Source organism: Podarcis raffonei, chromosome 9 (assembly GCF_027172205.1).
Source record: "Podarcis raffonei isolate rPodRaf1 chromosome 9, rPodRaf1.pri, whole genome shotgun sequence".
NCBI lineage: Eukaryota > Metazoa > Chordata > Lepidosauria > Squamata > Lacertidae > Podarcis > Podarcis raffonei.
Genome location: NC_070610.1, coordinates 75,420,852 through 75,437,500, shown reverse-complemented (window position 1 = coordinate 75,437,500; position 16,649 = coordinate 75,420,852). Strand labels below are relative to the sequence as shown.

Below are 16,649 nucleotides of genomic sequence, written 5' to 3'. Positions count from 1 at the left end.
GTAGAACGTAAGACGCGTCTGTGCGTGCACAGGTCGTGTTTTGCTGCTTCTGCACATGCGCGTGATGTCATTTTGCGTGCCTGTGTGTGCGCAAGCGGCGAAACCTGGAAGTAATGCGCTCTGTTACTTCTGGGTTGTGGAGCGTAACCTGAAAACGCTCAACCTGAAGCATATTTAACCCAAGGTATGACTGTATTACGGGGACATGGGTGGTGCTGTGGGTAAAACTGCAGCGCCTAGGACTTGCCGATTGCATGGTCGGCAGGTTCGAATCCCCGCGGCGGGGTGCGCTCCCGTCGTTCAGTCCCAGCGCCTGCCAACCTAGCAGTTCGAAAGCACCCCCGGGTGCAAGTAGATAAATAGGGACCGCTTACCAGCGGGAAGGTAAACGACGTTCCGTGTGCTGCGCTGGCTCGCCAGATGCAGCTTGTCACGCTGGCCACGTGACCCGGAAGTGTCTGCGGACAGCGCTGGCTCCCGGCCTATAGAGTGAGATGAGCGCACAACCCTAGAGTCTGGCAAGACTGGCCCGTACGGGCAGGGGTACCTTTACCTTTACCTATGACTGTATTACTATTTTTATTATTACTACTACTACTCTGGACCTTACAAAGAAGGGAAGGGGGGGGATCCACGAAATGGTCTTACGCCTTGGTTGCGCAGTTTAATGTCATGGATAAAAACGGTAAAGGACCCCTGACAGTTGAGTCCAGTTTCCTTGAGGAAGGGGAGAAGGAAGGCTAATGAGAGGTTTGGCTTGGGGATAACACAAGTGGCTGGGGTGGAGGCAAGGCCAGGGAGAGAGATTTGTTCCCTTGGCCTGGGGCTCCTCACCTCTGCATTAAAGAGATGGCCCATTTGGTTACCAACCCAGCTTGAATGATTGATCTCTAAGGTTAAACACTCACATTTTTGCTAGCAGAAAACAATAATAGTTAGTTACCAACTCAGTTAGAGCTCAGTCTTTTCTTTGGTGTCAATATAAAAAAAAAGGTAAAGGACCTCTGACCGTTAAGTCCAGTTGCGAACGACTCTGGGGTTGCGGTGGTCATCTCGCTTTACTGGCCGAGAGAGCCGGCGTTTGTCCGCGGACAGTTTTTCCGGGTCATGTGGCCAGCATGACTAAGCCGCTTTTGGAGAAACCAGAGCAGCGCATGGAAACGCCGTTTGCCTTCCCGCCAGAGTGGTACCTGTTTATCTACTTGCACTTCGACGTGCTTCCAAATGTCATGGATTGAAGAGACACATATTTTTGTTTGTTTGCTTGTTAATTGGATATATGGGCACCTGGCAATGGATCGTTGCTACCTCAGCATTATTTCACTGAAATGCCAAAATCCGTCATTTAAAACCTTGCAGAAATCTTTTTTAAAAAAACATCTTAAAAAGGTGGGGAACCTTGGGCCTGTCAGATGTTGCTGAACTAAAACTCCCAGCATCCCTTGCAAGCATGGCCAGTGGCCAGGGATGATGGGAGCTGCAGTTCAGCCGCATATGGAGGGCCATCGGATTTAACACACTATCCTCATAGGTGCCTGCACATCTTTCGCGCCTCAAAGTTACTAGTCTACATGCGTTCCTTTATCGGTCGTCTGTGATAGCAGTGTCCTACTGCCCTTACTTAGGAACCTGATTTCCTTCTTTGAAGGCAACGGTCTGCCGCCCTCTGCTTTGCTTTGACTACTGATAATATTCTTATATTGTTTGACAGTTGCACTATAAAATCCCTTCAGCGTCGCCATGTTTGCATCAGCCGCCTCGAAAGGCCTCAGAACTGGGGGGAAAACTCCTGCGAAGTGCGATTCGTCATTCTGGTCCTTGCTCCTCCGAAAATGGTAGGGTTGAGCTCCTCCTCCATTTTATTTTATTTTTTTTAAAAAATAAATCCTGTGCCTTTCCCCTTATCCTTTGATATGCCATTATAATAGAATATAAGAATATGTATGGTATTTTTATATATAAATAAAAGTTGCAAGCAACTTGGGATCTGAACATCAAAATCCCACAAAGAAAGATAATTGTATCCACTAGTTATTTCACAAAACATGAGCAAGAGTTGTTGAGCTTTTTTAAAGGGGGGGGGGAATGACCTTCATCGCTCACCTTAAAGTACGCCGCTAACAAACGCACACAGCACAAGAAACAATCATTGTATTCCCAATCGCCAACAGAAAGCGCCAAACGACGCCCACTGGACGAGGCGGAGGGGCAGAGCGAGGGGGCAGGGGGGAGAGACATTCATTTCCCAGTTTTTTCAATCCAGTGATCGATAAGGATGCCACAATCAACCAGGATCACCCAGGGATCTACCTGTCAATCAGTTTAACCTGTCTGAGCTAAGGTATAACATAAAACTCAAGCTGTGGTGTAGGTAACCCAAACCACTCACGGATGTGCCCTGTTTTTCCTCCCTCAGAAAAGTACCAAAACTGCAACCGAAGTGGGCCGGACATTTGCCACAATGTTCTCAGATATAACCTTCCGGCAGAAGCTTCTAGAAACGAAAACGGAGGAAGAGTTCAAGGAGGCTTTGGTTCACCAACGTCATCTGCTGACCGTCGTGAACCAGAGGCCATCAGCAATGGCCGACGGGCACATAGTACACAACCACAAGCCTCTCAAGGTACGTGTGGTGAAGGTCCACTGTTTCAGGTGGACATTACAAAGCCAAATCATCTTGAGATGAATAGCAGACGCTCGTCCGAGGAGGCCAAAGTTGCGTCAATCCTGACAGGGAGTTCGGCACCCCGTCAGAGTCAAGGTCCAGGTCTCTCATCCTGGGTCAACAGAGCTCATCCAGCCGTCAAAGTCCCATATGTCCATTGTATGAAGAGAAGTCCCACCAAAAAAAGTTCAGGACTTCTCTGCTGAGTGAAAAGCAAGTTAAGCACAGAGGTGGGCATGATAGAGGTATATAGAATTATGCACAGTGGATCGAAAAAAGTATAACCGCCCCCTTGCTGAATTGGTCACAATCCTTTTCCTTCTCCCTTTTCTGCCCTGTAACGCCAGCAACTTCTCGCATGTCACGGCGGGACAAGTTTGTTAGAAGCTGTTGTTCTCCTTCCTTTGACCTCTTCCATTGGGAGCTACTTAGAAAGAAAGAAAGAAAGAATCTTAAAAATAGCCCTTTTAAACTCTGCTCAAATCATTCTGCACTTTAAACCCACCCTCTCACTGCCACCAGTCCTGTTGACAATTGTGTCTCAAAACAAAGGAGCAAAAAATGAATTTTCTCCCTGGAGGGAGAAGAGGGGCAGAGGTTAGAAATCCATGTTGCTGTAACAAGTTGTCCCGCAAGTGGAGAGACGTAATGGGGATGAGGCAGAGAGAGGCTGGAAGGGACAGACAGGGAGCCAAGCAGCGAGGGGGCAGGCGAGGGCCATAGAGAGCTGGCAGCAAATGCCACAGCATATTCCAGGTACCCCTGCTGGGTTTTGGAAGCTGGTGTTGACAGATGCACTTTGCATCCCTTTTGTTCCCAAATGTACATGGAAAACATGCAAAGCTGCCCCATATAGACCCAGGAAAAGGCTATATTCTGACCACTAGGAGTGGGAGAGAAATGCAATCCTGTTCCCATTTAAAGGCGGATTTTCCCGATTCGCACTTACCCAAACAATACGTGCACCTAAACACAGCTGTCCTTCAACATCTGCACTCCTCCAAATTTTACGTTGCAATTCTGGGGACTGTAGTTTATCCCTCAATTCCCAGCAACCTTAAAAAACTACAGTTCCCATGATTCTTTTTTATTGGGGAGGGGAGAAGCTGTGTGTTTTAAATCTATGGTGCGGATGTGACCTCAAGCATGGTTTTTTGTATTGGAAACGGTGAAATTAAGAAAGGGAAACGGACAGATTCGGTGACATTTGGTGCTGTTTTATGGAACCTGCATGCCACAAAGAAATTAATTTTGTGACTCTTTAAATGCATGGGTAGTTGCGGCTAACCTTGGTTAGTTATATTATTTCCCATATTGTTACCAGATCCACGTTTATTTATTTGTGCGACAGTGCAGTCCTGTCAAACATGGGGGTTCCATTCCAGAAGTAGTGCATATAGTCATACTTTAGATCCCGAACGCCTTGGTATTCGGACGTTTTGGCTGCCAAACGCCGCAAACCCAGAAATGAGTGTTCTGGTTTGTGAACGTTCTTTGGAATCCAAATGTCCAACAGGGCTTCTGCGGCTTTCGATTGGCTGTAGGAGCTTCCTGCAGCCAATCAGAAGCCATGCTTTGGCTTTCAAGCATTTTGGAAGTCGAACGGATTCTGTTCGACTTCCAAGGTACGGCTGTATATGCAAAATCTGACTGCTGATTGGCAAGAGGGGGGAGCCTTCACAAAGGCCCTCCCCGTATCTCAGCTGCCTCCTCTCCTCCCTGCACAGAGGTAGTATCAAGAGAGTCAGTCAGTCAGTTTTATTGCACATAGCCAAAGGCTGCCGCAATGTACACAGAATCATTCAACAATTAAAAGAAAATATGCTGGATTAATACAAAAAACTTAAAATATTTATATTATCAAGACGTTACCTACTCTAAACAGAGCTATAAAAGTACCTGATTATACAGGTTCAGACATTAAACAGTAAAATTTATAGGCTAAAATCACCACATGGCCACTAATATATTAAAAAATAATGTTAATTAATACAATGTGCAATTATATTCAGAGTTTGGTGATAAAGATAGAATATAGCTTGATGTAAAGGTAAAGGGACCCTTGACCATTAGGTCCAGTCACAGACAACTCGGGTTGTGGCGGCGTACAGCTTCCGGGTCACGTGGCCAGCATGACTAAGCCGCTTCTGGCAAACCAGAGCAGCACACAGAAACGCCGTTTACCTTCCCGCCGGAGTGGTCCCTATTTATCTACTTGCACTTTGACGTGCTTTCGAACAGCTAGGTTGGCAGGAGCTAGGACCAAGCAATGGGAGCTCACCCCGTTGTGGGGATTCGAACCGCCAACCTTCTGATTGGCAAGCCCTAGGCTGGGTGGTTTAACCCACAGCGCCACCTACGTCCCTTTGATGTAGATAAGGTCAAATAAATTCATCTCCTTTACAGTTGGTGGCTATCTTGGCTATCTAATTTGCTCTAATTTTCCTAGCAGCAGTTGCAAAGAGTGCTACACGCCAGGTCACATACTTAGCTGTGTCTGCGAGGAGATATGAAATCATGTCAGAGGGGTTCTGGCCAGGGGACCTTGTCATTATAGGTGCTAAAATTCATTCTCTTGCTTCATTATATAAGGGGCAGCGCAAGATATAATGCATAAGGTCCTCTACTTCAGGACATCCCGTAATGCAAACACGTTTGTTTGTTGGTATGTCTCTGGGAGCGGGAGATATGAAACCATTTTACAAATATGGCACACACAATAGAGGCCGAGTTCCCTTTTCTTGCCTCTTTGGGGGGTGCTGAGACGGGATGGCCGCTTTTCCAAACCATGTGCATTGCCTCGTTTGCACAGTGGCGGGTTGGTCTAGATGACCCTCGGGGTCCCTTCTACGATTCTGTGATTTAGCATCTCCTCTGCATAGCCTTTAAAGGAAAGCCGTTGGTTTTAAAGGTCTCGTGGCAGGCGGCTCGAGCCTCCCTCTCCTCTCTCAACAATAGATGAGCATTTGAACTGACATAACATTTCCTTCCTCTCTCCAGCTCCACGAGTTCTTCAATGTTGGCAAGGGAATTTTTGATGACATCGCACGAAGGTTTCCAGTGTACGCGCTGGACTTTACTGATGGTAGGTGAGCCATTGTTTACGACAACGCCGGCCTGACTGGGGTCCTCATAGCACCGTGTCCTGTTTACAGAGCACTCTCTTATTTTTTTGGGAGGGCAGGGAAATGTCTGCAGTAGCTCTGTGGTTTCTGAAAGACAACCACACATTGGACCAGGAAGGATCCCGAGTGTTGGGCTTATAGATTATTCCCGATGTCTTCAGCCAAGCCTGGTGCTTTAGATAAATTCCGTGATCCACTAAGGCTAATCCACATGTAGAAACACATTTTCATTCAGAAGCAAGGGAAAATCCAACAAAACTCGAGTTCTCATCCTTGTTTTTGGCAAAATCATACTGCTGGCGCTTTTTAAATGAGATTTCTGTAAGCTAAATTATGAGTAATGTCTCCATAGAGTAGAGATCGGCAATTCTGTCAATTTCGTTTTCTCATTAATTTTGGTTTTCCATGGAGTTTTTCTTTTTAAAGTCATTTTTAAAAATAAAAAAATCAGCGTTTTAGCGCGTATGTCAATTTCGTTTTCTCATTAATTTTGGTTTTCCATGGAAAAATCAGCGTTTTAGAACGTATTTCCCCAACAGTACAAAATTTTTTATGCTATTTTGTCTAATCGCATTTTTGCAAAGCATTCCCCCCTAAAGATTCCATTTTTTTAGTGTTGTTTTTGTTGCTTCAAGGGAAAAAAAATAAGCTGAAAAGTTTAATACCCTGAATGCCAAGATCCAAGGCTGGGGCAATTACTCTTTTGTGAGAGGACCCCAGCAGAGATTTAAAGTCACAAAATATGCAGCAGAATAAATATGGAAATATAGGCTGTTAGACCCTTAAGATATCCCCTTTCAAGTTCGTTCCAAAGTGTCCTTCTCCCCCCAGCAAAGAAAAAGACCACACATTTGGGAAGTTTAAAATGGTTTACTTACAAACTCTCCAAAGGTCATATTCATGTGCCTTTCCATGCAGCATTCAGAAAAAATTGCACAGGCAGTAAAACTTAGCTTAGTTACAAAGTGGTGAGAGTTTCTAAATTATTGGTATATGAACTCGAGAGTGGCTTGTGACAGCTGGCTGGGGCTGGTGGGGGTTGAGCAATATCGGGAGGGGCCCAGATTCCTGGCACCTGAGGGAGATGGAACGATGGTCTGACTCTGTATAAAGGCAGCTTTGTATGAGAGGCTTCACCTTCACATCCTATGCCCTTCCATGTACCATCCATCCCCTTCCCTGATTGCCTGAGAGCTCTGCAGGACTGCTTTTTTCTACCTAAATAGCTTTGTGGGAATGCAAAGAAAAGCAATCATTGCATGCTCCGGACAGAGCACTATTGCTTATGTACATATATCTCAGTGACGTGATTTCCCATAAATTTGGGTACGATTCCTAGGCAGAAGCTATTACCGGCCTTGTCTGACTGTCGACAATTTCATCCGCCGTTTGCCATTTATCTCACGAAGGGGCCTGTTTCAGAAATGCCGAGAGCTGATTCTGGCATAAATGCCTGCGATACTTTCTCTGTTTTCCTTTTATTTACTGCGCGAGCATCCCCCTCTTTCTCTGGGAAGCTCAGAGCAGATTACGCGGGGCTCCAGGCAGTCTCCCGCCTCCTCGCTGTGACTAAGCTGAGGCTCGCTGAGTTGCGATAAGAGCCGTGCAACAGCCGTAGGTGAGTTTTGAAACAGCTTTGCAGGGTTGGTGCAGCCTACCCTCTGGCCAATTCCTTGGGTCATCCATGCACCCGGTACTGCAGCTGTTCACATGGGGCTAACTGTGTCCCAGTCGAAACCTCCATGTTCCTTATACAGTACATGATCAGGTTTATTTAAAAATAATAGGGCAGCTGTATGTAAACAAAGAGTGACAGTACAACAGAAAGGCGCCAGGGAGAGGAAAGCAGGCAGGCATTCTTCACTTCCTTGGCAAAGGAAGTTTGCCAATCAGTGTTTTCAGCAGGGAACTCTGTCTTGCACCCGGTTGCTGCAGGACTTGCTGTCGCTGCCGACCAGCTGATTGGCAGTGACAGCAAGTCCTCCCTTGCCAACTGGGAGCACGCTTTGGCATTTCTGGTTCTTCGTTGGAGGCATATTTTTCCCTGCCCCATGCCTGACGTAATGCACAGGCGTCCCCCCCATTAATGCGCAGTCAACTTGTGTGTTACCGTGCTTGCGTGCATGCCGGGAAATCAGTCAATCAATGGAAGCAGTACGTTTCAGAGCACAATTCAAAGTGTTGGTGCTGACCTTGAAAGCCCTAAACGGCCTCAGCCCAGTATATCTGAAGGAGCGTCTCCACCCCCATCGTTCTGCCCGGACGCTGAGGGCCTTCTGGCGGTTCCCTCGCTGCGAGAAGCCAAGTTACAGGGAACCAGGCAGAGGGCCTTCTCGGTAGTGGCACCCTCCCTGTGGAATGCCCTCCTACCAGATGTCAAAGAGAACAACAACATCTGAAGGCAGCCCTGTTTAGGGAAGCTTTTAACGTTTAATAGGTTATTGTATTTTAGTGTCCTGTTGGAAGCCGCCCAGAGTGGCTGGGGAAACCCAGCCAAATGGGCGGGGTATAAATATATTATTATTATTATTATTATTATTATTATTATTATTATTATTATACCAGGAAATGGCGGGAGAAAGCTAGAGAGTCCTTGTGGCTCGTGAGAAGACACACACACACCCCGAACCTGAAGAGGACATCAGTGAGGGCAGAGAAGGGGCTCAGTGGGGCTTTGTTTAGGCTGCTCAGCCTCTCTGCCCAACAGCTGGCTTGCGTGGCAGCATGGCAGCTGCAGTTTTCCAGCACCTCCTTCAGCTTCTTGCCAACCTGGTCTGGATTGGAGAGAGAGTGGGAGAAGAGGGGGGAATAGGCATTTAGGAGCTTTTTTTAAGAGGTTGCTCCCCACTTTGCACGATTTCACTTGAGTGTGGGGGCCCAGAACGTACCCTGCGCATTAGTGGGAGGAGGCCTGTATAAGATGGGGTTTGGGGCATGTGGGCATGGTTGGGGAAAACAGGCCCATGGGTCAAATTGGGCCCCATGTTGGGCTTAATTAGGCCCATGGGCCAGAATCTCCCCACCTTTGCTGGATTGGTTTTACCGGCCTGATTTGGCCCGCAGGCTTCCTGTGGTGAGGTCATGCTAGCTGTTGACTTTGGGCCTGCAGAGAACTTTAGCCACAAAGAGGCTATTAATTCCTTGAATATCCATGTGGCTTAGCATTAAGCTGTGGTTTCTCAACTGAGAGTGTATATTTGGGGCTTCAATGACACACACCTGTCCTATGAAATCCAAGTTCTTGGGAATGCTGTTTGGAGGTGTGCAGCAACTCTGTGGCATATCTCTTCCCAGTTCTGGCACCATGGGCTCAATTCCACAGCCAAGCACCTCTTGGCAACTGCTTTTTCTGCATTCTCTTTTTCTTTTCTTTTTTCTTTTTTTGGACTTGATATTATTTTTTTATTAATTTTTCTTATTTTCAGTTAATTCACACTACATGTTAATTGCCATACACCTTCAGCATTGTACCGCAGATTCCGGCGTATAAGACGACTTTTTAACCCTGGAAAAGAGGTTAAAAAGTCGGGGGTCGTCTTATACGCCGGGTATGGCTGCAGTGGGCGGCGGGCTCCGCTCCGTGCCAGGAGGAAGCCGCCCAGTGAAGCCGGCTTAGCATCACTGGGCAGCTTCCTCCAGTCGCAGAGCTCGCTGCCCACTGCTGCTGCTGAAGCGTATAAGACAACCCAACCCCCCCAAATTGGCAGCTTGTACACCCAGTCACCTAATACGCTGGAATCTAGGCACATAACATGAATATATTATTTCTGCAAATTCCCCACATCTAACCCTGCAAGACAGGAGTGCCTGGCGTGCTCTGGTCCAGGGGGTCACGAAGAGTCGGACACGACTAAACAACAATCCTGCAATCACTTCTCCTTATACCCAAATGCCCATTTGACTTCCTTCACCCACATGCGTGACATCCAACTTATTACTTAATAAAAACCTCTAACATTCATTTTTATTCGTTACGATAGTCATTCATCTATTTGAAAAAAAGGAGTGGGGAAGGAAAAAATAACTTCTTAACTTAATGGGTTCGGTCTATGCTTATCCAGAGATTTCTAATAGAATGATTTTGTACAATATATTCTTCAACGCATTTCTATTCCTTGCTTTTTCTGCATTCTTGTTGCTACTTGTTGTTTAGTCGTTTAGTTGAGTCCGACTCTTCGTGACCCCCTGGACCAGAGCACGCCAGGCACTCCTGTCTTCCACTGCCTCCCGCAGTTTGGTCAAACTCATGTTGGTAGCTTCGAGAACACTGTCCAACCATCTCGTCCTCTGTCGTCCCCTTCTTCTTGTGCCCTCCATCTTTCCCAACATCAGGGTCTTTTCCAGGGAGTCTTCTCTTCTCATGAGGTGGCCAAAGTCTTGGAGCCTCAGCTTCACGATCTGTCCTTCCAGTGAGCACTCAGGGCCTACCGTATTTTTTGCACCATAACACTCACTTTTTTCCTCCTAGAAAGTAAGGGGAAATGTCTGTGCGTGTTATGGAGGAAATGCCTACGGGTGGCATGCCTATGGATTTTCCTCCTCTAAAAACTACGTGCGTGTTATGGTCGGGTGCGTGTTATAGAGCGAAAAATACGGTATTTCCTTCAGAATGGAGAGGTTTGATCTTCTTGCAGTCCATGGGACTCTCAAGAGTCTCCTCCAGCACCATAATTCAAAAGCATCAGTTCTTCGGCGATCAGCCTTCTTTCTGGTCCAGCTCTCACTTCCATACATCACTACTGGGAAAACCAGAGCTTTAACTATACGGACCTATGTTGTCAAGGGGATGTCTTTGCTTTTACACAGAAGAGTAAAGGGAAAGAAAATGCCAGGGAGCACTGTAAGTTAGGGGGCCTTCTGGGTCTCCCCTCTATCATGTTAGTATCCTGCAGCCAGGATAGCTCAGTTGGTAGAACATGAGACTCTTGATCTCAGGGTCGTGGGTTTGAGCCCCACGTTGGGAGAAAGATTCCTGAATTGCTGGGGGTTGGACTAGATGACCCTGATGGTCCCTTCCAATTCTACACTTCTATTATATTTGCTGTGAACTGGGAATGTCGCTTGCCCTTGGGACATACTTAGGGAGGGGGTGGAAATTCGGTTTGCATTTTAATGCGAACCTCCCTCATCCTCGCTTTTCAAAACGGCATGCAAAAGGGAACACGGCTGTCCCTCAAAATTCGCACTTCTCCAAATTTTGCAGCTCTCCAACCAAACAAGGTTTACAAAAACGTGCATATTAGGGTAGTGTGTGGATAAAACGTATGGCACTGGCGAAAATAACATGGAAATGCATTGCATTAGGGAAGTCGCATCAGGAGAAATTTGCTTTAAAATGCTGTTGCACAAAAATGGAGAAGCGAACATGTGATTGGAAAAATGAGAAACGGGGAAATGAAACTGAGAGATTTTTCTCCCCCTAGAAAAGCTGCACAGCAGAATATTTTGATATGCTGCTAACTGAAATGAAAGAGGGCAGCCTGCTTTTAAGTGTACGTGTTTGATAGCAAAACACTGAATTGCTACAGAAAGTAGTTTGGGGTTGTTGGCAAGCCTCGCCTTATGCTGTGAGGTTGAACCTGTTGTCCTTTTTACTTTGGGTCGGGCACACCATTCTTTGTCTGGGTCCATGCAAATGCAGCTTATTAAAAACTGCATTATGCTGCCGCCTGAACACTTTGGCTGTGATCCTGTCTTCGTGCAAGTGAGATCAGCAAACCATGAAAGGCTTGGTTTAGCTTAGCATGGCATCCGAACCCAGGATTGCTCTAGCCAACCACAGTTACCAAGCCAATCGCAAAACTATGGTTTAAACCTGTCTAGCCATCATGGTTTGTTGTTGTTGTTTAGGAACTCAATGAGGCTTGGAAATCAGAAGCCACCAGTTTAAGCTTATCTGCCTCTAGTGAACACCATTGCTGTGTTGTTGTTGTTGTTGAGTCGTTTAGTCGTGTCCGACTCTTCGTGACCCCATGCACCAGAGCACGCCAGGCCCTCCTGTCTTCCACTGCCTCCCGCAGTTTGGTCAAACTCATGCTGGTAGCTTTGAGAACACTGTCCAGCCATCTCATCCTCTGTCGTCCGCTTCTCCTTGTGCCCTCCATCTTTCCCAACATCAGGGTCTTTTCCAGGGAGTCTTCTCTTCTCATTAGGTGGCCAAAGTACTGGAGCCTCAGCTTCAGGATCTGTCCTTCCAGTGAGCACTCAGGGCTGTTTTCCTTCAGAATGGAGAGGTTTGATCTTCTTGCAGTCCATGGGACTCTCAAGAGTCTCCTCCAGCACCAGAATTCAAAAGCATCAGTTATTTGGCGATCAGCCTTCTTTATGGTCCAGCTCTCACTTCCATACATCACTACTGGGAAAACCATGGCTTTAACTATGTGGACCTTGGTTGGCAAGGTTTGTTGGTTTGTTGGTTGGTTTGTTGTTAGGGCGAAACAAAGCAAAACTCCAGGTTTGAGCATCATACTAAGCAAACTCATAGAATTGTAGACTTGCAATGCGTGGCTTCTGCAAACTGAGCAATTGTGTCGCAGGTAGCTCAGTCCTGACTCCCCCCAACATAAATTCTGGCTACGTCCATGCTCAGGCCTGCTTTAAACCATGAGCCAGGGTTTCTTGACCAGTGTTTGCTTCCATCCCAGTCCATAACACATCCAAATTCTCTTCCCTCACCAAAGCATCTAAGTAACACTATGGCTGCCATATGTTCAGAATTTCCCAGGAATGTCAGCCGGAAATAGTGTCCGGGTGGAATTTCCAAAAATGGGTAAAATGTCTGGGAAGTTGGGTTTTTTTGCGAAAAAACTTTGCATTATTTTTTGGCGTGTTTTTGCAAAAAAGAAAAGGTAAGCAATTTTGCCAGAAATAAAAGCTCAACAACTTTTTGAAATATGGCAACCCTAAGTAACAAAGAAGTGTGTAAATAAAGACTTTCTGAGGTCTGGTGCTCAGGCACGCAGCTGCAGTTGTCTGAATACAATTTTGCCCTTCCCCTTTTCCTTTCCCTGCCCACCTTCCCCAACTCCAAATATTAATATTTGAGTTTTGAACTGTAGGAATAATAGGCGCTTTCACTTTTACCGCTCTAGGCTGTTTGTGGCTTTCTTAATTTCTAAAGTGGCTTCCTGTACAAAGCCAGACGTTGCAGACTCTGAACACAGCAAGCATGCAATTCATTTGTCGTGCGAACTCTGCATCGCCTTTGCAGCCACAAATGTAACTTTTGGTTTTTGTTTCACTCCTAGTGCGTCGTGCCTACTCCCCTTAGAACAACTTTGTAATTCTGCAAACTGGAATAAATATGCTTAATTTACATGCTTTTAAATACAGTCGTACCTGGGAAGTCGAACGGAACCCGTTCCAGAAGTCCATTCAACTTCCAAAACGTTCGAAAACCAATCACTGTTATTCTCCATCTTACTTTTTCAGCAGTGAAAACTCCCTTGACAACACTAATTAATTTTTTGCTTCATTTAACTAATGGAGACCATGGACTTTCAAACTGTTTGTGTCTTTGTGTCCCTTCCTTTAATCTTATTCTGTAATTTAAAGACTTTCTTTGACATACTATATTTTGTTAAACCACTCTCGTTCCATGGGTACTTCTGATCAGCGCCATTTAGCCGCTAACAACGTTTTTGCAGCTCTTAATAGATTTCCTTAAAATTAAAATAAGATGTTTTGGACCAACATCATTTTGCAGGTATCACAGCAGAACTTGTAATGGATTTAAAGGTATGGTATAGTTAACCATATCTTCTGATAAATTTAAGATTTTCTCCCAATAAGTTCTAATCTCATCACAACTCCACCAAACATGTAGTTAACTTTATTTCTTCTGCTTTTCCAACAATGATCACTAAGGTTGCACGCCTTTTAATCTGATTGGAAAATTTAAATTATCGGGATCCCCCCCAAGCCCCTCCAGGGACTAAGGAAGATGGAGGTACCTCAGAGATTGAGGAATGATTTATGTAGAGGCCAGACGGATGGAGCGGAGAACAAAATCGCCCATCTGATTTTGCAGATACCTGCCCAATTTTTTGTATATTTCTTTACAGATTTAATATCCCACCAGTCCTGTGCAGCTTGCAACTCTTGCAAAATTCCTAAAAGTGAGAGCCAGTAGCTTGAAACATGAGAAATGTGTGCGTTGTAAAAATGTCGTAAGTCAACTGTGATATCTGAAGAAACAAGCCAGATACGTGTTCTAATCAAGTTTAACATACCAAATAAAAAAGTTTCCCAAGTAAGAAGTCTCCTCCTTTTTCCTGCAAGACTAGGCTCAGATTAGCCTCTCTGGAAAATTGTGGAGAAGTCTCTACTCCACGTCCCCAACCTTTCTGCCAGTAGAAATGAGTCTTTTGAGCCGAGGTCTTACTATAGATCAGGGTTTCCCCAGTTGGGTCTCTGGCTATTGTTGGACTACAACTCCCATCATCCCTAGCTAGAAGAAGCAGTTGTTGGGGGTGATGGGAGCGGTAGTCCAAAAAGAGCTGGACAGCCAATTTTGGGAAATCTTGCTCTGTATCTCATGTTGTGGTCCCAAGAGGGGTGCCCCTGCAAAGTACGCAGGACCCCAGGAAAAGACCCAATGCTTTGAGTCACTACCATTTTGCTTCGTAGCCAAAAGGACTAAAAAAATGTGCAGTGTGTACATCAAGAGAACTCTGATGGTTGCTTTTAGAAATGGGAAAATCGCCCAACACAATGTGCTCCCAGTCGCGCATAGCGTTAGATTTCTTGGTTCGAAGTGTGCTGTTTCCCAAGAAGGTCTGATTAAGGTCTTTCCAGATAGCATGTGCCTACTTTGGGGGGGGGTGTAGTTGTCACTTAATTCCTTGTGGGATGTAGAGAAGGCTGCATTCTCGCTCTCCTGCCGCCCCTGCTGAGTTGGGCACAGTGAGCTGGGCATGTTTTCGCCTGGAGGAGAGACGATTAAGGGGAAACCCAGTAGAATTCTTCAAATATCTGAGGAGCTGTCAGGCAGCAGACAGAACACACTTGCTTCCCTGCTGCTCCTGTGGACGTGACTAGAACTAATGGGTGGAGATTGCAAGGAGGCCGATCTTGGTTAAGCGTTAAGAGAAAGAGCTGTCGAACAGTAGAACAACCTGCCTCTGGAAGTGGGAACTTTTCAGCAGAGCAGGAGTACCATCTTGGCCCCTTGACCGCGGGTGCCCAGGGCCATGGGTTCCATGCAGCATGCATGGCCCTAGTGCCGAAATTTGTGGGTGCCCAGCCACTTCATGGAGAATTTTGTGGGTGCTTGGGCACCCAGGGCCCGAGGGAGCCGGCACCTATGAAGCAGAGGGTGGATGGCCACCTGTCAAGGATGTCGTTGTTGCATCCTGCACTCATTTAGCAGAAGGTTGGGCTAGAAGCTCTCAGGCTCCCTTGCAACACTATGATTCTTCCCCGATGAGTGGATGCTGCTGGGGTTGCCATATGGCCTCTTTTTCCTGGACATGTTCTCTTTTTCATAGGTATGTAGAATGAGAGTCGCCATTCATGGTTAAAGGTAAAGGGACTCTGACCATTAAGTCCAGCCGCGGACGACTCTGGGGTTGCAGCGCTCATCTTGCTTTACTGGCCGAGGGAGCTGACGTACAGCTTCCGGGTCATGTGGCCAGCATGACTAAGCTGCTTCTGGCGAACCAGAGCAGTGCACGGAAACGCCGTTTACCTTCCTGCCGGAGCGGTACCTATTTATGTACTTGCACTTTTTGTGCTTTCGAACTGCTTGGTTGGCAGGAGCAGGGACCGAGCAACGGGAGCTCACACCGTCGCAGGGATTCGATACACTGACCTTCTGATCGGCAAGCCCTAGGCTCTGTGGTTTAACCCACAGTTAAAAGTAGAAGTCGTCAAATGTGCCCTCTTTTTTGCTCTTCAAAATATGCATCTCCCTTTGCTCAGCCTCTCTGGCGTTCTCTCTCTTCATTCTGGCCACAGTTGTCTATCAGTTCTTTGGCTGTTTCTCTCTCTCTTTTTAACAAGGTGGAATGAGAACAGGGTTCTCAATCTCCTGCTACTTTCTTACAGTGTGAATGAGTCCCTTGGAGCTAGAGTTTCAGAGCAGATAGTGTGGAGCCCATTGCGGCCAAAGTCGTTTCCCTAAGTGAGGGCGAACCATGTTTGTCGTAAGCAAACACTTGCACTTCAGAGTGGTGAGATCACCGAGAGCGGGGACTTGCTGTGATGGACGCTGCCGCCTCTTCCCTGCCAAAGGCTAGCCTTGAATTTGTCACTTCCTGCCTTGTTTTCTTCACACGGGTGTTGTGTCACCTAATTAGAGTTTTGTGTTTTTGCAGTTCTGCAAGGAGCGCGATTGGCAAGGACTGCAAAACAGTGAGCATCCATCCGCACAGATCTTTCCTCTTTCCATTATATTGCAGCTGTTCAACATGCGTAGTTGGGGACAGGCGGGCGATCCAATTCGGTTTGCGTTTAAAGGCGAACCTTCGTCATTCTCACTCGCAAGAACTGGGATGCCGCCATCTTTCGAAATTCGCACTTCTCTGAATTTTGCAAGGTGGTTCTCCAACCGAGTGATGCGTACAGAAATGCATACATTGGGATAAAGCTTGTGTTAGATGCATATATCACTTTAAAAAAACACGTGCTGGTGAATTTTCATGGGGACTTTTAAAAAAAGGCAAATAGATAAGGAAACATGGAGAACTGAACTTAAAATAAGAAACGAAGAGAAACCAAAACTAACAGATTTGCTATTTCTTTTTTGTGGGAGCTGCATTTAGAGATGGAGCGCTTGCCTGGTAGTCATAGGTGGCAAGAAAAGCTTGCAGGTGTGAGCAGAACTAGTGGAGGGGAGTCGGGGTGCTCCATCTCTCTGG

The 16,649-nt window shown here is 46.3% G+C and overlaps 1 protein-coding gene across 6 annotated transcripts in view; it reads left to right on the top strand.

The window, feature by feature from the left end:
- The window catches only part of SLC4A11 (solute carrier family 4 member 11), a 241,052-nt gene that overhangs the window by 191,159 nt on the left and 33,244 nt on the right, over window positions 1-16,649 (top strand). For all 6 annotated transcript variants that reach the window (XM_053402104.1, XM_053402102.1, XM_053402101.1 and 3 more), the window contains exons 7-9: window positions 1,712-1,835; window positions 2,417-2,623; window positions 5,666-5,750. In XM_053402104.1, coding sequence (XP_053258079.1) covers window positions 1,712-1,835; window positions 2,417-2,623; window positions 5,666-5,750 — 416 coding nt within the window. The remainder of the gene's footprint in view (window positions 1-1,711; window positions 1,836-2,416; window positions 2,624-5,665; window positions 5,751-16,649) is intronic.